We start from the raw sequence: 25,839 nt of genomic DNA on the forward strand, positions 1-25,839 counted from the left end.
GAGAAGACCGCCGTCTGCAGATCGATTCCAACGTAATTGAACGTCTGTCCCTGCGCCTCCATCGTCCATGCAGGGGGTGCGTAGGTTTGCAGCGCCCCCTGCATGAAATCAACGGAAAGTGCAGCGCTCATCACAGATAGATAAAGTTGTGCGCTTATATTTGAAATATTATTTTATAAGGTGATGTTCAAATCGAAAAGTGTTTGGCCAGTTGATGATTTCAATCAGATTGATTCATTTATTATGCACCGCATATCTGAGCTTTTGTGGTCCTGTTGAGCTAAAGTTGGAAAAAGTCCGTGATTATAACTTCGCTCAATATTGTAAACGTGTTTCTATTATTTAGTTATTGTTTAATACAAATTACTTCAGATAATGGGTTTCAAGATGTACTTGAATGGCACGTTCGTTGTTCCGGTGTTTAATGGCTTGGACGTCGTGGTAAATGGCTTCCATCGATGTGGAAGTCAATGGTGGATGATAATTTGACATTTCGGTGTTGATTTGGAGTAGATTGTTTAACTGTTGCATACCGGGTGGTGAAATGCTTTGCCGAGTACCTGAACTGTTTGACCAAGTGAATTCATGAAGAGTTCGATACGAGTTTGAGCGTTAATATTCTTGCGGAACAACAAAGGTCGGATATTTTAAAGATTCCTGATCGTACGTTTATTGCGACAATGTTCAAGGGGAACACGTGTGGAGGAGAGTTCCGGGTGAAGTCTCCCCTTACCTGGCAACCATGGTGGCTGTCCGCTGATCACTCTCACTCCGTCACAGCTACGAGCTGTAGGGACAGGATTCTCCACCCTGGCGCTGTTTTAATTCACAGCACCAAGACTGGAGATCCTCATCCCTGCAGTTCCCTCCTGTTGTGCCGCAGCATTTACCGCGTAACGAGGCAACGTTTTCATGAGCAGTGCGTTCCACTACACCCACACGAGCGAACCATGTGCAACAGTGTGCGTACATACAGACATGAACAAACACGCGGGTGCACATACACACACGAGCGCTTACTTGCAGACACGGACGAGTGGAGATGCACGCACGAGTGTGGTCACCACCTGGCTAGCTACACTAGTCACGTGATAACTAGTATACTAAACTATCCACTACACTATACACTACACTATACACTCCACTATACACTACACTACTATACACTACACCAGGGGTGTCCAAAGTTTTTTTAGTGAGGGCCAAATACAGAAAAAGAAACAAAAGGCCAGGCCACACACTTGAGGTGACATTGACACATGAATACTGTGTGTATTTCTAACTCACCTATAATGTGAAGAAAATTGCACTCAGTGGGAGCAGTGATGCTGTCCTTTGGATTGAAGGATGGCTGACATGTCAGGAGAAAGTTTGGTGGTTGAGACACGAAGGACTTCACAGAGATGGCTGTCAGTCATTCTGGTTCTCAGTCTGCTTTTGTTCTGATTTAACAGAGAAAATGTTTGTTCACATATGTATGTTGAGCCGAACAGGCTCATCATTCTTTTTGCGTGGCGTCTCATCAGAGGAAACTTGGCATTATCCAAACTGATAGAAGTCAGGGAGGGAGAGAAGCTGATGTTGACTCTTCAGAGAATCATCACATTGCATTTCAATCAGTTCTAACTGCAGACTCTCTTCCACTTCTGCATCCACCAGGAAGGGGGTCAAGAACAGCTTGATTTGTTTTTCAATGACAGAAAAATCTTGGAAACGCTGGTTGAATTCTGTCACGAGAGATACAATCACAGACACATATTTCTCCTGTTTAGCAGAAAGGTCGGCCTTTGGAAAAGCATACTTGATTTCAGACAGCGCAGGGAAGTGTGCAGCATTAAAGCTCCGTAGTGTCTCAAATAGGCGGAGCTTTGCACAGAAGGCTTTCATGTGCACATACAGGTGTGGCACCAGCTGTTCTTTGCCTTGTAGGTTCTTGTTCAGTGTATTCAGATGATGAGTAAGATCAACTAAAAATGCCAGGTCTGCCAGCCACAGAGGGTCACTCAGTTCATGAAGAGGTCGGCCCTTCTCTTTCAAAAACTGGTCGATTTCTGATCTCAGCGAATAAAACCGCTGCAGCACAGAGCCGCGGCTGAGCCAGCGCACATCAGAGTGGTAGAGTACATCCCCGTATTCAGCATCCACATCAGATAGGAAAGCTTGAAATTCTCTGTGGTACAGTCCTCTAGCTCGAATTATGTTGACAGTTTTTACAACAGTGTTCATCACATCGCCCAGCTGGACAGTCTTGGCAGACAGTGCTTCTTGGTGGATTATACAGTGCATCCTAAGAGCCTCACCTCCGCTCTCTTTTACCTTGGCGCACACCATCGATGCCATTCCTTTGCGCTCGCCCGTCATGGCCGGAGCTCCATCCGTTGTTACTCCACAGAGCTTGTCCCATTTAAGCCCCATCTTTTCAACTGCCTCTGACACAGCTTAAAAAATATCTCTACCCGTCGTTGTGCCTTTTAGGCTCATCATATCAAGCAGTTCCTCCGTACAGCAAAAATTATCATCTACTCCCCGCAAAAAAATTAACAGCTGCGCGGTGTCTGTGGCATCTGTGCTCTCATCGCATGCTATCGAGTAAAAATCAAAAGCACAAGCTTTGTCTCTCAGCTGAAGTTTCAAGTTAGCTGACAAGTCCTCGATTCTCTGCACCACTGTATTTCTGCATAAGCTCACGCTGTTGAAATCCTGCACTTTTTCCGGGCACATTATTTCTGTGACTTTGATGAGGCACTGCTTTATGAAATCACGGGGGGGGGGGGTGGGGGGGGGAGCTTGATCATATATTTGATTAATACAAATAGGGTGTACATTTAGATGCATGTCTGGATTAGAGATTAAATATAATTAAGTCTGGCGATTATGTTTAATGCAATGGGCAGTTGGAATAAACATGTTGGTGCTGGTGGATGAATGAGTGATGGACACACGCATGAGTGGGCAAACAAGCGAGTGAGTGGGCTTGAAGGCAACTGGCAGGGAAGTGATTGGATTGGTACAGTGAGTGGTCAAATATGTAATAATTGAGAGGATCAGTGATTCAAATTGTTGCTAAATCCGAGCGTTGTTCCAACCTCCCCAGACCATCCAACTTCAAACAGAATCTACTCCTTTGTAACAACATGGACGGACAAATCAAGTGGGCTGAGATCTTGGATGACTATGAGGGTAAGTTCCCTGATACCTGCATCACGTGGCATATATGCAGAGGAGGGTCCTTGATCAATTAATTTTAGTAGACATGGCTTGGTGGTGATGGGAAGACGTAATGATCGAGTGTGGCAGAGACGATGGGTTTAGATCTGAGTTTCAGCCATCCTTGTTTAAACAGATGTCTAAAGCTTATGCATTTAATAGTCTCAGCATGCCCACAAAAAAATGACTTGTAAAGTTTTACTGCTACGTGATGAATATTTCTCAATAGCAGGTCCTGTTGTGTGCTAAGAGGTAATTACAGGGATCTTAAAATTAGTTCTGTGAAACTCCATGTCCTTCGTTCTCTAATTCATTACTCGTCCTTTGAATGAATTTTCTGTTCTTCGTAGGCCGGGAGTCGTCTTGCCAGTCGACCTCATGGGGGGACATTATGGATAATGTGGACCCTTTCCCAGGCCAAGGTTACAAGCATCGCTCCCCAAAGGTGTGTATGGGATCTGTGGGGTCAAACACAACATTCTCTCCAAAACTAGCACAGTGTCATCACACCATCACACCAAAATATCACTAAACCATCTCTCCACATCACCTTTCTCATCACACCACACCACCATCATTTAAATACTCCATCATAGAGCCTCATCATGTCTCTATACCATCACAAGACACCATCTCTCTAGAACATTCCACTACTTCACTTCTTCATAAAACAACACCATCTCCCAACACCATCACCCAATCTCTCGACCATCCCACTCATGCAAGCACTTGAAGTGGTCATTTATTAACAATGAAGACAGAATGATATAAATCAGTCACATTAATTATTTATGTTAGTTGATTGGAAGTTGCCATTCCAGTTGCCCATTATGGGCACTGCAGTGAAATTTGTCATCATTATGGGCTTCCAGATCGTTAAAGTGGAACATGTGGAAACTATTGCCAGTGATGATTGTTGCCAACATATATCAAATCTTCACAGTCGATCACAGCCTTAAGTGCATGTATGGGGTTTGTGAGGATATTTGAGGATGTAACATGGATTTTGATTCTGTAGGGGTTTGGGATATTTAGACGTTATGGCTACACGTACAATGTGATCAAAGTATTGATGGATAAGGCCTTATGTTAACATCAGGTGATTGTGTATATTCATGTGTGTGCTAACCAAGTTTGAATGAGTGAACGTGGATGTCTGCATCTGTACACAGATGTGTGAGTATGTATTTGCATGTGCATGTCTGAATATTCCTGTGGTTATCTTTGCTTGAACAGAAGATAATTGGGGAGTTGAAAGACTTCCGCAGGGTGAAGCATCTCCAGGAGGAGAAGGACCTTGCAACGGAGAAACGCCTCATGGTAGAGGAGCGCCTATTTGAGGTGCAGGGCTTGCCAGGGTGAAGTGCCGCAAAGAGGAGAAGTGCTTCCGAGACTATCTCCTCAAGAGGCGCCTCGTTAAAGGGAAGTGCTTCACGGATGCGAAGCGTCTTTGCGAAATGAAGTGTCTTGAAGAGAACCGTCTGGAGGAGGATGAGGAGAAGAAGTGTCTCACCAACATGAAGAGCGTCAAGGAGGAGAAGCGCCTCTTGGAGGAGAAGCACCTTGATGAGGAACAGTGCCACGTCAGGACTGCTACCACCACCGCCGCCTTTCCGCACACCGTGCACCTGAAGGGTTTCACTCCCTTGTGTGTTCTATGGTGGGTCTGAAGAACTGATGGCCAAGCAAATGTCTTCCCACACACAGTGCACTTGAAGGGTTTCTCTCCTGTGTGAGTTCTCTGGTGCTGTGTCAAATTTCCAGTCCGATCCGTGCTGTATGCACGCTAGTCGCATTGTTGACTTGTAGTACCGAGCTGCTGTGCTGACTGCCTTTCCTCCATCAGACCAGCGCCAGCTGCAGACACAAAAAAATAATATCCACACCATCTACACGACAGTATCGAGGCACAGAGGAATGCATATATAGTCACATGTGACTTACACGTCTATATTAATATATTTATGATGTAGTAAAAACGTTTCCCAAATTCATCACAGGGCTGTGATGGCACACAATGAGAGGGCAAATGGTTATAAACATGCCTGGAAGTCCTCGTATCTTCAAAATGAATGTTCACCCAAAACTCCGAGTACACAATTTCGGCTGTCTGGCTACAAATGGAATATTTATGAGAGCTAAATTCAGCTGACATAGCAAAAGATTTTGAAAACAATACTATTTGTGTTAGGCAGAAATGCATAAATTAATGTTCAATCGCAACTTAGAGGTGTGAATCCAGGCTCAGATGTCCTTAAATGCTGGGATGAACAGTTCCGACTTCAGCTGCATGTGTGTGCTGTGTTAACTTCCTGTTTCCATTCTTAAAAAGAGTTCCAGAGGAAAACAAAAGTAAACTATTGTTATGATATAACCTCCGTGTTCAACAGATTTAATAGACGTTACTGCAAACACAAACTGTACACTGTCACTGGGTAAACAGGCGGTGGTGTGTCTAGAATCACGCCTGGCCACCTTCATCTACTTGGCATGAATGCTTCCTCACTGCACCAAGTAATTGAGGATCAACGAACATATCCGAGGCTAACTGGAGTTTGCGTGTCTCTCTCCGTGGTGAGATGTTATCTACCTCACCTGGTGTACAGGAAGTCGTGGGTTCGATCCCGACCCTGACGCCTGCTGTATATTTGGAGTTTGCGCGTCACTCCGTTTAGCGTCTTTGACCGATAGACATTGACACACGTATTCTTGGTTCTTTCTGTAAAGTTACGTAGATAGAAAATAACAATAACAGATAATACAATTACATTAAATAAAGACTACTTGTGCTGCGATCAAAACGTGGGTTTTTTTGCTTTATTTACTATTTTTTACGTTTGTTATGTTATTTTTATTTTATTTTCTATCTACGTGACTTTACCGAAATAACCAAGAATATTAATTCCTGCAGTCACCAAAGTTTTAAGTCAAAACATTCACACACGTTGACAAAGCCTCACCTTGTGTTGTTGTGGGTAGGTCGCTTCTGATAACAAGAGCGGTATAGCAGCTCAAGCGGGCTTGGCCTGGTGAAAAAGAAAATAAAAACTGCATGAATATTTACAATAAAACAAAGTTACAAAGTGGCGAGCCGGGTGAAGACAAATTAAACTTAAGCGAGATAAAGTAAACGCAATCAGGCGAGGGCAGGAGGCAAGGCCCCGCGTGGCTAGGCCCCGCGTTGTAAAGTTCCAACCTGGACATCGATTCCCATGCTCGCTGCTACTCAACTGACATCCCTACGAGAGAGAGCGAGGCTCTACCTTGGTAAACAACAACAGCAACCACCACCACCACAACGACCACCACCACAACGATGAGAATTTCTCACCTCGGATTTCAGTGCAAGCGCGCACAGGGCAGCTTCCTGTTGCCTAGCGACAGCAGGAAGTAGTATGACGTCACTTCCCTCCCAAGAGCGGCTCTGTACCTGAATAAATTATGTTAATGAGGCCGGCCCATATGTGGAGGGATGGGGGCGTGGGCGCTGAACCCGTCGCAATAAAATCGAGACGGCTTTAACGGTCACATTATGTTAATGAGCCGCCAGTCACTGGGCGTAGCTTTGCCCAAATAAGGATTGCCACTGGAAAGATATCGGCAGTGACACTGGCGGAGGTGACGTCACGTTCAAGAGCACGGTGGAATACCTTGGTGACATGACGTCACTAGCGAGGTACACCTCACCCTGGCGTTTCACGCCGATGACGTATGCAGAGTGGTGACGTCACAGAGTTGGAGTTTAAGCTGATTTAGATTAATTTTCCATTGCTCCCTCCCTTTGGTGTGTGAGCTCAGCAACAACGTGGACATTATTGTGTATACACTGTGTGTGTGTACATATATACACTGTGTGGACATACACTGTGTATACACTGTGTGCGTGTACACTGTGTGTGTGTACACTATGTGTATACACTGTGTGTCACTGTGTGTCGCTCTGTGTCACTGTGTCACTGTGCCTGGCACAAGCGTCGTGGTGACGTCACCGCCACTTAGTGGCGAATTGCGGTTGTTGTTGTGTCACTGTGTCACTGTGTGTACACTGCGTGTGTACACTGTGTACACATACAGTGTGTGTACACTGCGTGTGCACACTATGTGTCACTGTGTGTATATACACTGTGTGTGTACCGTGTGTGTACACTGTGTATACACTGTATGTGTGTACACTGTGTGTGTACAGTGTATACCCTGTGTATGTGTACAGTGTATACACTGTGTGCGTGTACAATGTGTGTGTACACTGTGTGTGTGTACACTGTGTATACACTGTGTGTGTGTACGCTATGTGTGTATACACTGTGTGTGTGTACACTGTGTGCATGTGTACACTGTGTGTACACTGTGTGTGTACACTGTGTGTCCGAACCCCCGGCAAAGGCCATCTACTTAATGACGAGAGAAAATTCACACGAAATGTCCTTTTCAATGAAGTCTTCCAGATGTAAATTGATACAAGCTTTTAATGAAAAAATAAAATCATCTAATTCATAACACAACACAATTCAAAGATGTTTCATTTTAAAACTTCAAAACGGAGCATGGGGTACTTGTGTGAATGTGTCCTTCGTGTGCAAATGTTGTGACTTTCCTGGTCTGAAGGCCGTCAATGTGTTGGACCATTATTGGTGCACAGCCTCTCAACAACAGCAGTGGGGTTTGCTTCAACCGATAGGTAACGAACATCCAGACGTCAATTAGCAAGGAGCATTTCTAGTCCTAGTTAGACAAAATCTACGTTAACACGTAAGACAAAACTACAATTCGTGTTTTAGAGAATGTACCTCCTCCTATACGTGTAACTTTCAAGTGGTATGCCTTGTAACTGATGAATGATCCGAGCGTGCTCCCTATTTCAAAGACGATGAGTTGCTCCAGAGGCAGACGCTTCGTGAAACACAAAAGTACCCTTTGACCTGTATCACAAGAACAACTGGTCTCACCTGAGTTCTCTGTACAGGTTACTTCCAAACACACACACACACACACTTTGTCCTAACATCACTTGTTCAATGTGTGACCCTCAGATAATGTTACATGCACAATCAGACAAGTATTCATTATAAATCATTGACGGGCATATCAGCAACATTGAATTACTGCAGCGAAATCGACTGCATCACGTTACATCGTATTAACAAGAAGTTATTTTACAAATACGCACCGTCCGCTTAACAGTGTATGTACAACGTACTATTGTTGCGTCATTCAAAACGAGTAGGCCGTTGCATGCTGGCGTCTGGGTCAAAATGTAGCAAATTTAAAACATCACACTACAAATAACAGATCACGGCGTTTCGATGGCAACACAAGCAATCGTCATCAGGTGGGACAAGCACAGCAGCAATAAGAAGAAACTGCTGGAGTAGGCGCCTACTACTTCAGCAGTTTCTCTTGCTGTGGTTGTCCCACCTGATGACGATTGCTTGTGTTGTGATCTAAACGCCGTGATCTGTTATGTTTCTACCCACGTGGTGACTTTACCGAAATAACTCAAGAGTGTGCATTCCTGCAGTCACGAAAGCTTCGAATGAAGATTGCCTACAAACTACACAACTGAGATGACGCATCAATCATCGCCCCCTACTGACAGGCTCTTGTCCACATGCAGGCTGGTGCAGGGCCACCACCTTGTGCACAGTCATCCGATCTTGTAAAACACCAGAGAACACACACAGGAGAGAAACCCTGCTACTTGGGGATGCTCTTCGAGTGTTTCAGACGAGGTACGACACAAAACTCCGAGTTGCTGAGGGAATTAACCAAGCACCATGTAAAATCAATTATTATGATAACATAGTGAATGCTTGGGAGCTTATTGGCTCTTGTTCCTGGTTAGAGATCTACCCAACCCACGGGCCCACAAAGTGTTCAACTTCACGTTCCTGTCATTAAAGGCCTGTGACAAAGGTGCATCTATTGTAGCGACATCGTCTCAAGCTTACACATCTACCGGGTCTCCACTTGACTTTGTATTGTCTAGAAGCAAGTCCACCCACACCTCCACTTCCACAAACTGCTGGGAGTTGCCTCGCTCTGCCTCAGTCAGAATTCTCCTCCTGCTTCACGTTGCCTTCATCAATGTGAAGGTCCCATTCTGGAAATGAATCTTCATCTTCACATTTCACCATCACCTCTTCATATTTCACCTTTATACCTTTAAAAGTGTCCAAGCTGGGATTTTCTTCCGGTTCGTGTTTCATGAGGGATGGGCTCATTGCGGCACTTTGACTTTCACAAGCTGATTTCAGACTCCGACTTTGCTCCTTGTGATTCTTTTGTGTTCTCTGGTGTCTTCGAAGATTTGATGAATCTGCAAACGGCTTCCCGCACAGAGCACACTTGAAGGGTTTCTCTCCTGTGTGTGTTCTCTGGTGTTTTACAAGATCGGATGACTGTGCAAATGCCTTCACGCACACACTGCACTTGAAGGGTTTCTCTCCCGTGTGTGTCCTTTGGTGTACTTTAAGCTTTGGTGAAACTGTAAACGCCTTCCCGCACAGAGTGCACCTGAAGGGTTTCTCTCCCGTGTGTGTTCTCTGGTGTTACAAGAATATATGAATCTGAAAACGCCTTGCCGCACAGAGTTTTCCCGGTGCCAGGAGATTGGCCGACCCCCCACAGGACAGGTTACACTGCGGTGCCCCTAAATTGGCTGAAGATTTTATGGGCGCAGAAGGGAAAGGTTCACTGGACCAACCGCGATGAGTTACTCACGACCTTGGGATAGGCGGAGTGTGGAGTAATTGGCCAGAAGAGCAGACCAGTGGGTTAGAATTAATGAGCACGGGAGGACAATGGGTGAGCGGCAGCAGACCCCGTGGCCCTCCATTTAGACGGCGCAGGTTAAGCGCGCGATTGGCCGCGCGGTACAATTCCACCCTGGGCCTTTTAAGTTTAGAGAATGAAGGTGGGAGCCCCGGGACGATTGGGGCAGTTGTCTTCAACCTCCGGGCAATCCAGACCCACTGCCTGCCGTCCTGCCTCCTCGAGCCGCTCGCAGCGTCCATGTGATGCCAGCGAGTGCTGCTATGAGGCAGCGATAGGCAAGGGTTTCGCTTGTCCGTCTCCCTCTGACTCTCATAGCGTCCGTGCGATGCCGTGAGAACAGCTACGAGGTACATGGTAGGACGTTTGTGTAACTGGGGTCATAGGCAGAGTTAGGCTAGGCTCTCCTCACAAAATATTCCCCCTCCAGGTAGCGGGTTTTTGTGCCGTTAATAAACTTTAGTTCATTTCTGTGTGTGTGGGTAGAGCCTCGGCGTGGAGTCTGTGATTTTTGTGGGGAGACGGTGTGCATGAGAGGGTGTGTGCGGGGCTGCAGGGTTTCGGTGTGGGGCCCACTTGCTGGCACTCGCGCGCACCTACACAGCGTGTGCATAGTAAAAACAGCCTTAGCGGCGAGGCGTGCACCCAGAGTCCTGCCGCAGCCATCCCTTTTTCGTTATCATTAGCATTGGTACACAGCGGATTAGGGCCTCGCCACGGTACATTCCAAATCCACTCACTCACATGCTCACTCACCCTCATGCAGAACAAGGGGAGTACATTCCAACTCCACTCACATGCTCACTCACCCTCATGCAGAACAAGGAGAGTACATTCCAACTCCACTCACTCACACGCTCACTCACCCTCATGCAGAACAAGGGGAGTACATTCCAACTCCACTCACTCACACGCTCACTCACCCTCATGCAGAACAAGGGGAGTACATTCCAACTCCACTCACTCACACGCTCACTCACCCTCATGCAGAACAAGGGGAGTACATTCCAACTCCACTCACACGCTCACTCACCCTCATGCAGAACAAGGAGAGTACATTCCAACTCCACTCACTCACACGCTCACTCACCCTCATGCAGAACAAGGGGAGTACATTCCAACTCCACTCACTCACACGCTCACTCACCCTCATGCAGAACAAGGGGAGTACATTCCAACTCCACTCACTCACACGCTCACTCACCCTCATGCAGAACAAGGGGAGTACATTCCAACTCCACTCACTCACACGCTCACTCACCCTCATGCAGAACAAGGGGAGTACATTCCTACTCCACTCACTCACATGCTCACTCACCCTCATGCAGAACAAGGGGAGTACATTCCAACTCCACTCACTCACACGCTCACTCACCCTCATGCAGAACAAGGGGAGTACATTCCAACTCCACTCACATGCTCACTCACCCTGATGCAGAACAAGGGGAGTACATTCTAACTCCACTCACATGCTTACTCACCCTCATGCAGAACAAGGGGAGTACATTCCTACTCCACTCACTCACTCACCCTCATGCAGAACAAGGGGAGTACATTCCAACTCCACTCACTCACACGCTCACTCACCCTCATGCAGAACAAGGGGAGTACATGCCAACCCCACCCAAAAAAGCACACGAGTCTGGAATCGATCCCAGACACATTCTGGTGCACCACTCTGCCCCCCAATAGAGCGTGATTCAATTATTTCTGTCAATATGTAGCGTTGACTTCGGATGCACCTCATGTAACTCCTGAACCCCGTTAAATTGGTTGTGTTGGATTGTTGCAGCCAACTCTCTGGGAACCAGTTCCTTCAACAAAGTGCGGGCTTGCGTGTGGCGGTCTGAGTGTCTGGAGGCAACTGGAATTGGACTCTGCGATGCCTGTAATGTGAAGGTTTCTGGTCTTTTTCACAAATGTCCAGCAGGGGCGGATCAAGTTACAACAAGCAATACAATTTTGTTAGGAGTACAAAATAGAAAAAAGTAATGCAAGTCACTAAAAATGTACGACTATAAATATAGTATCTAAGTACAAATTAAATGAGTACATACATGCCTGCCGATGTATCAATACCGAACGCAAGCTAGGGCAAGGCAGTAAAACACCAACAAAACAGTCCCAGACCACACCAAGACAACACGCAGTCATTTAATTAAATGTTCTGATCTGTGTTCTGACTTTAATGCTTCCTAACTTGTATTCTCCTGCAAGAGATGATGACATTCTAACTTGCAACGTTCATCAGCTAGCTGAGACCAGGCCAATGTGGCTTTGAATGGTGTCCTAGATGGACACCCACCACCGGAGTGGAAAATCTTACAGATGTCAAGCATATGGTCAACGGGCAGATCACCTCAACGGTAGGTCCTGGTGTCAAGGACATGGGCTTGCATTCGGTGTTCTGTTACTATATAGTCCAGCAGATGTCCCTGCTTGGACCCAGTGTGCATCCATGATGCTGTGTGGATGCGCCGATGCCGGAACAGCGTGTTGGTAAGCCCAGAGTGCCGCATAGAAGTCTAGCAGCCTCCTACCGTTGTTATTGAGCTGTTCTGGCCGATGCCTTCCAATCACTTTGGCCCAGATGCCAGTGTCATGACCCACTCAGGCATTAAAGTCACCCGACAGGATGACTCCATCCCAAGGGGCGACTTTAGCTAGTACTTGTGACAGGTCATAGAAGGCATCTGACTCACCGGCCTTGCCTCCATCCCTCCACTGGAGTTAATAGTCGGTGGAGGCGTAAGCAACCACCCTTACCATTCCTCGTGTTTTGTTTATGGGAAGGCCAGACCATAGAAGCCTGGGACTTACAGTTTCCTAAACCTCAGCGCCATGCTCCCACACCTGTTGTATATATGCCTCTTCCAAAAAAATGTTAGTGTAATATTGTCTATTTTTATATCATGGCTCCTTGGAGACAAATATGCGTTCCCTGCATGCTGAAGCTTGGGAAAACCAGATGACGAAGCCAAAACAGCACTATAATGAGAAACGGGTAAACATAATACAAGAGACATTGATCAGATGGGCATGATGAGAATAACCAGAGCTGAGGAAGGCCTTAAAGCCGTCGAATATTTCGCTTCTCAGGAATAAACCTAACTCATGTAGCAAAAGGTGAAACGTTAATGAAAGGCCATAAAGGAATAACTCTTCCATGGGCAAGAAGTGACTCAGGGAATTTCTGAGAGAGCAAGGGAGGACCCATGGCAAAACACCATAAACTCACTGCACCCGAAGGCAAACAGAGGACAAAGAGACGAGAATGTCCCTTGCTGTTTCACTCTCTGAATTAACAAACCCGAGTGCCTGGAAAGTTGAAACGTAAAATTGCCAACCGCTGCATGTGAATATTGTTAAACGTCACGATTTTAAATGTTAACTTTTGTGAACGGATACATTGTTACATGACAATACAGAAGGTTTTGACTACGACTAGTTGCATGTTTTATTAACATCCACTTATCAATATGTAATCAGCGTCTCCGACATGGGTTAAACTTCAGTTGTATTTATTCTCAAGTTGCAGTACAGCACGTGTCTCCCTGCGCAGCTGGCTTCTCTCTTGCTCCCGGGACGGCGGCGCACGCTTTGCCTCCCGCCGCCGTGGCACTCACTCTTTCTCCGCCTCGCCGCTGGCTGACGGCGTGTCGGAGAGAGGGGAGGCTCAGCTGGTGGAGCCCGCCACGTGGCCGATGGGTGGTAGCGCAGGTGGTGACGACGTTCGGACCCAGGCTCTTCACACCGACGACCCAGAGTCCTCTGCTGCTTCTGCTTATATCCCTCTCGGCGGTGCTAAGCTCCGCCTCTAGCCACGCCCCTCTCGGAACATTTTAGAGGGCTCTCGAGGCTTCCCGCTAGCTCTACCCATTTACCTTTCACCCAGATGGGATCCCCCTTACTGATTGGATGTGAGACAACATAGCACGTGTCTGCAATAACCCCCCGGTCGTCCTGTAGGTGGCGCACTCTCATTACAAATACATAAGTGCCATGATATCTGGGTTAAGCATATAAACTTGTTAACGACTTATGGAAGTTTTGTATTGAAGTATTCTACCAAAGGATCATCCCTAAGATAAACACGTACAAATTACATATATTCTCCACTCTCACTCACTCTTCTCCTCACCATCCTCCTGTCACTCACCCTTCTCCTCACGCTCACTCACCCTTCTCCTGTCACTCTTCTCCTGTCACTCACCCTTCTCCTCACTCTCACCATTCTCACTGTCACCCTTCTCACTCTCACTCACCCTTCTCCTCACTCTCACTCACCCTTCTCCTCACTCTCACCATTCTCAATCACCTTTCTCCTCACTCACTCTCACCCTTCTCCTCACTCTCACTCACCCTTCTCCTGTCACCTGTCTCCTCACCCATCTCCCTCAGGGCAGTAGCGGCCCGAGCACGGCTCTGCCTCAGGGCAGCATCGGGGGGCGTACATGTTTGGGAGGGGCTCATCTCTGCTTGGATGGTTGCTCGCGGTCACGTGACACACTTAAACCAATCCGGGGGCGTACATGTTTGGGGGGGCGCACCCCTGGTTGGCTGCTTGCTCGGGGTCACGTGACGCACTTAAACCAATCCGGGGGCGTTAATCACAGTCACAGAATGACAGGACAGATCTGTGATATTATATATGTAGATAAAGAATAGTAATAGCATTTTGCTGTATATGTTTAAAACTGGTTTGCAAGATTGATAATACGTGATAATGATGATTTCTGCTGAATAATCCATCGTGACCTATCTAATGCAACAATTCAGCAATGTAAACTCCATGTATTGTTTAGGAATACATTAACATGGCTTTATAATTTAAAATGAGTTGTATGTATCAACAGCTGGTGTTGTTACATATTCAAATACACAACTATATACATTTGGATGTATAAATATATTCCTACTGAATCTATTATAATGTTTAATGTGAGTCTTTACTAGCTCATTTGGCCCAAAACACACCTGTCATTCAAATTATCACTCAAATTAAAAGTTTAATATCGTATGTACATTTTTTTTTATCACCACAGGATTTACTTTTTAAAATCCTGCCACCATCCTCTGGGATTTGACTATCCTCCGTGGACACGAGTCATGAAAACAATAAGCTCATTAGAGACTGGTAGAACATGCACACTGAACATTTATTTAAATAAATTTGTGCCACATTTTAAATGTTTTAACCTGAAAACATTTCGAGTGGTACTCCCAAAAGCAATAGAAATAATTAGGATTGGTTTAAAATAAACCAATGTTAACTTCCCTAGCTTCCATAAGACATACCAATACAAACCCTATTGTGCCCTGGTGGATTAAAATGCAGAAAAAAATGAAGATAACAAATTTTAACTGTAAGCGCAATCATAAGATTAGCAAATAAATATGTCCCATACATTGACCACATTCGCAAACGGAAAACTCACAAACACCGGTGTTTAACTTAAATTGCAAGACCGCAAAAAACGCAAGACGACAATCAACGCCGCCGCCGCCACCGCCGCCCGTTGTGCCTACTCATTCCAGAAGACCCTGTTGAGGACCTTGTTGACATTTCTGATCAGAGTGGCATTGTATCTCCACAGCGTGAGGTCCACGACCAGCGAGTCGAGCGCCAGGTCGGGCTGCTCGGGCGATCGGTAGTGGTGCGTGATCGCGATGTCTCCGGGCACCATCTGCGAGATGCCCAGCGCGTTGAGCGTACTGTGCACCGACGTCTGCAGCACCGCGCGTGGGTTCAGGATCATCTTGGTTGGGTTGAAGACCTCCGGCAGGTTTGGCTCCCGTCTAATGTGGCGCATGATGTTGACGCCCGGGATGGCGTTCCACGCCTGGAACTTCGACCCAAACTCTTCCGATACCGTGTAGGGAAACACGTGGTTTTCGAATGTGTAAATGTCGGCGCCGTACTTGTCGTTCAAGTACCGCATGAGGTCCTTCCAGTTTGTGTGCTTCAAAGGGATGATCACTTCGTCGATGTCCGTGAGGACCAGGTAGCGCGTGCTCTACATGTGCCGAGACACGCAGTCGTTCAGCGCCGCTATCTGGCCATAGTAGTGCAGCTCGCCTGGGTGCTCGGGGTAGTGCCACCCTCTGGACACCCACACGTAGTCCGTGATGGGCCACTGAACGACCTCGACGAGGCCGGTCTTGATGTAGTAGAGGAGCACTTTGTTCAGCTCAGAGCTGCAGCTTGTGTTGTATACCGTCACGCGGCCCGCACCCAAGATGCGGTACATTTCGATCGCCTGCACGAACTGCAGGACGTTGCCGTAGTTCCCGAAGAGCGTGGAGATGCAGACGCTGAATTCCTGTGTGAAGGTGGGGGGCATGTAGAGCCGATTTCGCACGGGCATGAAGACCCACTCGGCCTCCTCCTCGTCCGGTATTGTGCGCATGCGCTGGACGGACACGTGTCCCAGCTCGCAGTCCAGCGGCTCCGTGCACAGGAAGTCGGCCGTGCCGTACGGGAAGTCAAAGTGATCCGAGTGGACGTAGGCGCTGGCGGTGACCGTCAGGATCTCCGAGTGCCCTCGGCAGCAGAAGTGGCACGAGAGCACGTCCGGCTCATACCGGTTGGCGATGCCGATGATGCGTGTGCTCTGACCGGCCTCGCGCTGGTCGTGGTACGCCGACACCAAGAATATCTTGGTGTCGCGCACGCGCATCATCGACGTGTTCTGCAGCGCTCCCCGTTGCCCGCACAGTGTCACGTGGTTGATCTTATCGGAAGCAGACCCCGGCTTTGGCCTGAAGACGGACGAGTTGCCGAGTGCATCGAGGTCGCGAACGAGGAAGCCTGTCCAGCTGTACATGTACCAGATGCTCAGCAGCAATGAGACGCTGAGCAGCAGCAGCGAGAGGAACAGGACCGGGAGGCGTAGCTTCATCATCTTTCGAGGCGTGCAAGGAGACAAGACGTCTGGATCAAATCTCTAGACCGCCGTCTCAGGACGAAAAGTCTGATATCGCTCGGCCTGTGATTACATTTACGTAAAAACACACACACAGAGAGCTTCGCGTTAAAAATGCACAACACTTTACACAATTCCATTTCAGGTAAACCTCACAGAAAAACAAAAGCTCTCCAAAATCAAAAGACTGTATTGGCCTCAGGGCGGATATGTACAGGTACAACTCTCTGCAAGTGAATGCAATATTTGACGCTTGTGTTGCGCCCGAAACGTCGTGATTTAATTTAGTTTTTATTTTTGTTTTATTTTATTTTTACATACGTGACTTTACCGAAAGAACCAAAGAGTAACCATACGATAACCTGGATATAAGCATGCGTTAAATGTATTGCTAAACAATACGCTCCCAGCAGCACTGATCCTGCAGCTGTCAGAACGGTGAAATTGTTTTTTATTTCTCTCAATTTCAACAGATGATCTAAATAGTCGTGGCCAATAATAATTTGTTTTACGCAAACATCAACATATTTCTTTGGTGTTATTTTAGTCTTAATACTGGCCAATACTAATTATAAAATCTATTGAAATACAAAATATTGTCAACCAATTACACAGCCACCACCACAACCAGAGCCGCAACCACCACCACCACAGCCACCACCACCACCACAACCAGAGCCACCACCACCACAGCCACTACAACCACCACAGCCACCACCACAACCACCACCACCACAGCCACCACAGCCACCACCACAGCCACCACAGCCACCACCACAACCACCACCACCACAGCCACCACCACAGCCACCACCACCACCACCATAGCCACCACCACAGCCACCACAACCACCACCACAGCCACCACAGCCACCACCACAACCACCACAGCCACCACAACCACCACCACAGCCACCACCACAGCCACCACAACCACCACAACCACCACCATAGCCACCACAACCACCACCACCACAACCAGAGCCACAACCACCACCACAACCACCACCATAGCCACCACAACCACCACCATAGCCACCACCACCACAACCACTACAACCACCACTACGACAACCACCACCATAGCCACCACTACCACCACCACAGCCACCACCACAACCACCACCATAGCCACCACAACCACAACTACCACCACCACAACCACCACCATAGCCAGCACTAACACGACCCCAGGCCGCCACCACCGCACCTGCCAGTCGAGGGCGCTGTGCTCCTCCTGCTGCTGTTCCTCTCCGTAGAAGCGCCGCTTCGCGTCGCCCTTCGGCTCGCACGCGAAGCTCAATGCAGCCCGCGGGCACCGGAGGCAGCAGCAGCACAGAGGGCAGCAGCAGTAGCAGAGGGCAGCAGTAGCAGAGGGCAGCAGTAGCAACAGAGGGCAGCAGTACAGAGGGCAGCAGCAGAGGGCAGCAGTAGCAGAGGGCAGCAGCAGCACAGAGGGCAGCAGCAGCAGAGGGCAGCAGTAGCAGAGGGCAGCAGTAGCAACAGAGGGCAGCAGCACAGAGGGCAGCAGCAGCAGAGGGCAGCAGCAGTAGCAGCAGAGGGCAGCAGCAGTAGCAGCAGCAGAGGGCAGCACCAACAGAGGGCAGCAGCAGAGGGCAGCAGCAGCAGTAGCAGAGGGCAGCAGCAGAGGGAAGGGCCGTACCCGATTCAAGAGCTGAATGGCTCACAGGGTTATACCAAATACATGGAACTGAACTGGGCCGCGTTGCCGCCAGCACCACGTGCTTCCTGCTGACCTCTGACCCCGCCGCGCGCTTCCTGCTGACCTCTGACCCCGCCGCGCGCTTCCTGCCAACCTCTGACCCCGCACTTGAACCACGACCCCGCCGATATATGGCTGATTGTGTTAAGTTATATAAAACATATAAATATACCATATACACTTCGTATTCACAATGTACAGCTAAAGTTGACAGTGTAAATGTATTACAATATTCTTGGTTCTTTGCGGTAAAGTCAGGAAGATAGAAAATAAAAATAATAAAATAACATTTTCAAATAAAAATAATAAATTGAACATTAAAAATAATAAAATCATAAAAGCGATGGTTTCTGCCTGTAAATTTTGCGTGCAAACAGTTGCTGAGTAGAGGCCCAACACACGAGGCGGCCAGGCACAAACAGCACTCTGATGGGAGCTGTGGTTGATGGGAGTGGAACGCGGTTCTTGATCTGAGCCAGAGTCATGATTTGTTGTACGTGCACGTGTGACATTCAAGGCAGGGGTAAGCCTGTGGTCACAATCCTGCCTTGTGCTCAAAATGTCAATGAGCCAGCAACAAACAGTGCAAAAGAGAAGCGTCAACACACTTCCTGCAATAAGCAAGGTAATAAGAACTTAAGAAAAGTGACGAGGGGTATTTTATGTTTATATTTGGTGTTTGCAGTTTCTCCCCGTGGTCCGGATTTCCCTCCGCATTTTTGAAACATGCATTTGGAATATTTGGCTGCTATAAATGTCCACCACACACAACATAAGCACACTTCGCTGAGCTATAATGTGTGGCCAGGTTGCTCGCTTCTGACAAAAATATCTGCCTGTGTGTAGCTCAGTGGGACCTTTCCAGGTGAAATGAAAAATAGTTCAGAGTTTAGTTTTTTGTTTATTTCAAAGTCGAGCAGTGGGAGGAAAGAAGGAGAGAAAGAGAGGACTGCAAAAATTGGCTGACTGTGATGACTTGTGGGGCTCAACATAAAAAAATCGTGTTCTTGGTGACAGAACGCCTCGAGGGCGTGTGACCAATTTTCTCGGAATGCACCAGGTCATCAAAACACTCAGAAGCTAAGCAGGTTTGAGCCCAGCTAGTGCATGGATGAGTAACCACCGTGTACAAGAGGGCAGGGGCAATGCGGTGTGGTAGGAGAAGGCAGTACAGGAAAGTTCATTGTTGTAGCGTTCTTCTACGCTCCCACTTCATACGCACCTCCATTCTCACCAACCCGCAGTGACCGGCGCGATGAAATGTGTTCAAATAACGCACACGGACCGCTCGGCATGGGGAGGCATTCATCCCGCAGTTGATCGACGTAAAAGAACAGCGGATTAACATGATGGGGGCAGAGAGAGAGAGAGAAGTTGGTGTTGGAAAAAATGTTTCAGAGTAAAGCCGGAAGTGAGCACCACAGTGTGTTGAGGAGCACACTACCTGCCACTGCTGACGTAAACATTCCATTTCTAACCACAGCGGGACCGCCAAGTCCATTGGAGAGATTGCTGAGATTTGCTTTCATAGACATGAATCAGTGCATCATCTTAGAGATGATGCACTGATTCATGTTGAATTATTAACCTCACGATGCATCATCGTGTGTGCGTGCACATGTAAGAATAATATTTGTTTTGGTGAAATCGTATACGTATGTTGCATGTCATGGGATCGTGTAACCCTCGCAGCAGCCACTAGTGGCCGATACATTCACCGCAATTTTATATATAAAAGAAGAATGGATTATTTAATCAATTCGCGACCCTGAATTGTGACAATTCATTGAATTTGCCTGGTGAGTTGGGATGGGGGCAGAGGGTTGGGGGATACACCACGGAATAAATGTTTGCTTTCTAACCTTAGGCCTTCACCCAGCAGTGGATCGATCATAGCTACTGATGACGGTGTAGTAAATGTGGCTTTGGGAAGTACGACAAGGACTCAACAGTACCGTGGAACTTGTGCTGTGTAAGACATTACATTCATAATCATTGCAAACATCCTGCATGTGTGTTCCGTGTATACATGGTACTGTGTTTGCGCGCACACATCGTGTACGTGGCGACATGGACACCGTGGAATATTGAGGAGAGTTGTAAATAAAGCGGTGTTCGAAGAAAGACAAAAGTTGTCCGAGTGAAATCGAACGCTACATATCTACCCGATCCAAATTCACATTGGTCCGGTGGATCTTTGCACCGCTTACCATATATACGCGTAAACATATACAAAGCATTTACAAAAAAATATTGAAGGTACAATTCACGCACGCGTAAATATGCACATGGAAATAAAATGGTCCGCACCTAGAGAATAAAATGTTTCTTGCCAAAATAATCCTGCGGACCCACCCGAAGTGAGACCTGGGCTGGAGGGCCCACCGTGGGCTCCCTGGATGCGCTGAATGGAGCTCTCCTGCGCGTCTCACTTCATTTTGATTCATTCTTGCTCCAAAGGTTTCATTGACTTGCGACGGACGCCTTTTAAGGGACGTACGAAAGGCGTGCCCGTTGTGTAGATCAGGAAGCCGATTCACTGGAGGAGCGGCGCTTGACGTCACCTTGCGGGTGCCCCTTTCTCTGATGCGGGGCCACGCGCCACGCGTTGCCGTGACGTCGATAACACAAGCGGCGTGAAATAAGGGAAAACAACAGCAAAGGTGGCAAACAAAATAAACGTTCTGATATTATTTTAATGTGACCATCACTAAGGGATTCGGGTACGACGGTGTTTCACCTTATTAGTTGGCTGTGTCGGGTGGTAGTGGGTTTAACGACACATTTTAATATTTCCGCGATCTAAACCACACACCTCTGTTATGGATGAACTGCTTCGTTTTGCAAGTCGTCAGACTGGATGAAACGTTTGCGTTTCGTCCAGTCTGACAGGGTGACTGTAGCTGTGACACACAGCTACAGTTACCCTGTGTGACACACAGCTACAGTCACCCTGTGTGACACACAGCTACAGTCACCCTGTGTGACACACAGCTACAGTCACGTGACACACAGCTACAGTCACCCTGTGTCACACTGCTAGTCACCCTGTGTGTCACACTGCTACAGTCACCCTGTGTGAATTGTCTTGCAATTAACGTCAAGCTGCAAACGTTTCGTCCACTCTGACGACTTGCAAAACGATGCAGTTCATCCATAACAGAGGTGTGTGGGTTAGATCGCGTAAATATCTAAATGTCGTTAAACCCGCCACCACCCGACACAGCCAACAAGTAAGGTAAAACACCGTCGTACACGAATCCTTTAGTGATGGTCACATTAAAATAATATCAGAACGTTTATTTTGTTTGCCACCTTTGCTGTTGTTTTCCATTATTTCACGCCGTGTGTTATCGACGTCACGGCAACGCATGGCGTGTGGCCCCGCGTCAGAGAAAGGGGCACCCGCAAGGTGACGTCAAGCGCCGCTCCTCCAGTGAATCTACACAACAGACACCCACACACAACAGACACCCACACACAACAGACACCCATGGGTGAGTCTATGAGTCTACGGGTCGTCTGTGAGTCCCCCATGTCACGTCGAAACTTCTTTCGCACCCTAAAGCCGAGTGTGCGGTGCAACATCGGGGAGGTGATGGGGATTCGCCTCCCCGTGGAGAGGCAACAGGCGGAGTCCACGCCTCGTTGCCATGTCGTCATCTCCCGGCGAGCCAGGGGGGGTCGCGTGGCTCGTCGTCGATTGACGCCCACGGTGAAGGGAGTTGGCACAGCATCGTTTGTGGGGGCAGACGCCCACCTCCCCACTCCCCGTGAGCATGCAGGGCGCGACATCCACCCCCTCAACTCCCCCCTCCTCCTCCTCGTTGGCCACCTCTCGCTGGGCCCCCGCCGATCGAGTGATCACCCCCCCCCCCCGCACCAGCTCCGAGGGACATCTCTACACGGCCGGCTCACCGCCGCCGGTGTTCTCCCGCGCACGCCGAGCGCTAAACAAAGAAATCGGCTGCTGCTGTGTCAGTAACACGCGCGCACCTCCTGGGATTAAGGCCTAATCCGCGTGCCCGCAATGCTAACTGAAAATAACTGGCGGCAGTATGAATATGTAGTGGAGTAGGAAGGTGTGTAGTGCAAACAGCGTGATTACATGATAACACAGACAGTACGGGTTATGTTGGGTCAGCCTGTAGCGAAGGCAAATACAGTGCAGGTTATGTTAGGGCAATTAAGCTGGGAGAGCCAAGGATGGCTGTGATTGGCTGGAGCTGTTGTTAAGGCTAGAGTGGCGCCTAAAGGTCTGGGTAAGAAACAGGTGCGAACGACGCAGAGCGTCGTTGGGGCACGGACTAATTAATTGGGGAGTAATGAGAGCGGGGATAAATTGGGAAGTCGGGAATTGGAGCGAGGTTGTTGAAGTTGGAGAGCTTGGAGTCAGCAGCGGGGAATTGAAGGGTAGAGAACTTGGCGACAGAGTTGGAGGGACAGAGTTGGAGAGACAGAGTTGGAGACGGAGCTTGGAAACAGCGTAGCGATAGCGGAGCTGAAGAAGAGAAGCAGCCAGCAGTGGCGAGAGCGTAGCGATAGCGGAGCTGAACAGAGACGAAGCAGTTAGCAGTGGAGAGAGCATAGTGACGGTGATAGCGGAGAGCGGAGACGAAGAAGTTAGCGGCGGAGTAAGCGCAGTAATCGTGGGGAGTGGAGAGACAAAGGTGGCGAGCGAGTCGAGTGAAGCACGGCGAGCGAGCCGTGGCGACATGGATACTGTGAAATATTGAGGGCATGTGGAGAGTTGTAAATAAAGCGGTGTTCGAAGAAAGACAAAAGTTGTCCGAGTGAAATCGAACACTACAAATATGCACACCCCCCCCCCCCCACCGTGGATAAGCCTTAATCCGCTGTGCACAGGTGCTAATGCACGCAGGAAAGGAACGGCTGGGACCAGGCTATGGGGCAACGCCTCACCGTTAACGTGAATGCTACTGTGCGAACGCGCTGCGTTAGGCGCGCTGTGCAACAACACGCACGCGAGCACGGCCGCTCCGTGTGCTGCAGTACACGGAGCGCCTCACGCGCACCGCGCTCAAATCACTCGCACGGCGCTGCAGACGCGCGTCTCACACACCACGCCGAAACCCTCACGTAAACCGTAGCGGGTCGTAGAGATGGCGATCTACGCGCACAGCGGTGGAGTGGATTTAGCGCACCCCGAACCCCACCTTAATCGCTCACGCTGCGCTGCAGACGCGCGTCTTCTACACACACACACACACCGCGCGATACCCCGTGTAACCAGTTGCGGTCGTATAGACGTTAATAGATGTGTAGTGATGGTAGCGTCACTACTGCGTACACACGCACACGTGTGACGTCACTATGCGGGGGAGCGTCACTACTACGCCGGTCTACACACACACACATGACCTCATCCCGGCTGGAGGCGGGAATGATGTCAGGGCCGGTTCTGGACTCGGGAGGCCACGAGGGTGGTGTGAGGTCGTGGCCCTCTCTGTGACCCCGGCTGGACACGTGACTGGACCCCAGTGGGGGCCGGGGGCCTAGGGGGCACCTTGGGGGGCATGTGGACAGCAGGGGGGGGGGGGGGGGGGGGCTTCGAGAGGGTTCTCGAAGGGAGGCGTGGCCGGGGCGGAGCCCGGGCACGCCGAGGCCCATATAAGCAGCCTCCTCACGAGCTTCGAGGCTGCCCGTATCAAGAATGAAGATGCATCGTGAAGACGCCAAGAAGAGATCCGTGTGTAGGTCCCAGCCGGAGGACTCTAGGATAGCGGTAGACGTGTTGTAAGTCCCGCCAAGACAGGAGGCTGTACCTCCCTAGGGTATCTGAGAAGTGTGTGTTAGCTAGAGTAAGTCGGTGGTCACCACCCTATGCGTAATGTAAGAGCTTGTGTTCATTAATAAATAAGTGTTGCCTCCCAAGAAGTTGTGTGTGCACCTAATTCGAATCCACTACAGATGCGCACCTCACACACCAACCCCGCGCCGACACCCTGCAGCCCCGCGCTCGCTCTCTCACGCACCCCGCCCCCCGAACGCAGTCGCTCCACTCAAAAATCACAGATACCACGCCGAAGTTCGCCCACACGCGCACACAGAAATCGCACCGCACCGATCTTCTGAACTGAAGTTTATTAATGACGCGTCTAAAGAAAACCCTGTGCGGCCCTGTAGTAAATATTCCACGAGCAGCGTGTAGCCTATCCCTATTCAATCCCTGGGTGTACCCCCCACACTCTACTTCTCAACTCGCAGATGCACTCACGGTGTCGCACGGAAGCTGCGGGAGTCGGAGGGACGATGATCCAAGAGGTCTCCGCCTGGGGTAGAGTCGTAGCGGCGCTCGCCAGCGTCCCTCGGACGCCGCGAGCGGCCGGGAGTCAGACTGGGGTGGCTGGACGGCTGGAGGAGAACCACCTGAACGTTTTTTCACCTCCCTCCCTTTGACGCCCTGGGAATCCGAAGATCCAGGGTCACGTGGTGTTATCCTGCGCAGACCAATCGAGCGCCTACATTTCGATTTTAAACCGATGTTCCCGCCCTTACCTGGAGCGTGAATTTCCGTTGCGCCTTGACCCATTGTCTACGCACCCCTCCTCCCCACCCCCTCCTCCCCACCCGGTCCTCCCTACCCGGTCCTCCCCACCCCGCGGCGTGGCTAGGAACTTCCCTCCCACCTCCACGTCTGCGCTGCCAGCGGAGTGTTCTGCCCTCGAGGCCCCATCTCCCGTGTTGCGTGCGCTTCATTGCGGCCAGTCTGTAAAGCACTATGCGCCCCTGCGACTTTTTAAAGCTGATTTTAGGGGGGGCCGCCGTGTAATCCGGCCTGGGGGGGGGGTCAGCCAATCTCCTGGCAATGGGAAACCGGGGGACATCCCTGCTAGGGGCCCTTCGGATGAAAGCCCGTGGGCCAGGCCTCCCCCTTCGAGACCCTACGTGAGTGTGTGTGTGTGTTTAGTGGGAGTGTGCGTACGTTCGTGTGGAGGGGTGCGAGGGGATGGTGGCGCCGGCGGAGTTGCTCCGTTGCTGTGGCACCACGGTATCTATGGAATCGATAGTCATATCTATTGACTATAGTATTATCAGCTGACTATAGCAGTGTCTGCTTACTCTATAACAGTATTTAATTACTCTAAAGTAGCATCTACTCTGCAGCAGTATCTACCGACTCAACAGTAGTATATACCGACTCTATTGCAGTTAACTTCTTACTCAGAGTACCGTGGTGAGGCCTAGTCT

General features: G+C 49.1%; 1 protein-coding gene and 1 long non-coding RNA gene across 2 annotated transcripts; both read right to left on the reverse strand.

Moving 5' to 3' along the window:
* Positions 1–3,933: 3,933 nt before the first annotated feature.
* LOC142918201 (uncharacterized) lies at positions 3,934–6,235 on the reverse strand. Its single transcript, XR_012937437.1, has 2 exons — positions 6,168–6,235; positions 3,934–5,064 (listed from the first exon to the last, which is right to left on the reverse strand). It is a non-coding gene; the product is annotated as an uncharacterized LOC142918201 (long non-coding RNA).
* Positions 6,236–15,118: 8,883 nt separating this feature from the next.
* Positions 15,119–18,677, reverse strand: LOC116937195 (beta-1,4-galactosyltransferase galt-1-like). The gene is made up of 2 exons (XM_076062325.1): positions 18,115–18,677; positions 15,119–16,967 (listed from the first exon to the last, which is right to left on the reverse strand). The coding sequence occupies exon 2, from the start codon at positions 16,881–16,883 to the stop codon at positions 15,996–15,998; it is 888 nt and encodes a 295-aa protein (XP_075918440.1). The 5' UTR covers positions 16,884–16,967; positions 18,115–18,677; the 3' UTR covers positions 15,119–15,995.
* Positions 18,678–25,839: the final 7,162 nt, after the last annotated feature.

The sequence above is a fragment of the Petromyzon marinus genome, unplaced genomic scaffold (assembly GCF_048934315.1).
Source record: "Petromyzon marinus isolate PM22_M1 ecotype Great Lakes invasive population unplaced genomic scaffold, UKy_Petmar_22M1.pri1.0 PM_G_Scaffold_57, whole genome shotgun sequence".
In the NCBI taxonomy this organism is placed as follows: domain Eukaryota; kingdom Metazoa; phylum Chordata; class Hyperoartia; order Petromyzontiformes; family Petromyzontidae; genus Petromyzon; species Petromyzon marinus.

What these genes read in the sequence shown, in the direction of transcription:
- LOC116937195 (XM_076062325.1), bottom strand. Translation starts at nt 16,883, where the DNA reads ATGATGAAGCTACGCCTCCCGGTCCTGTTCCTCTCGCTGCTGCTGCTC.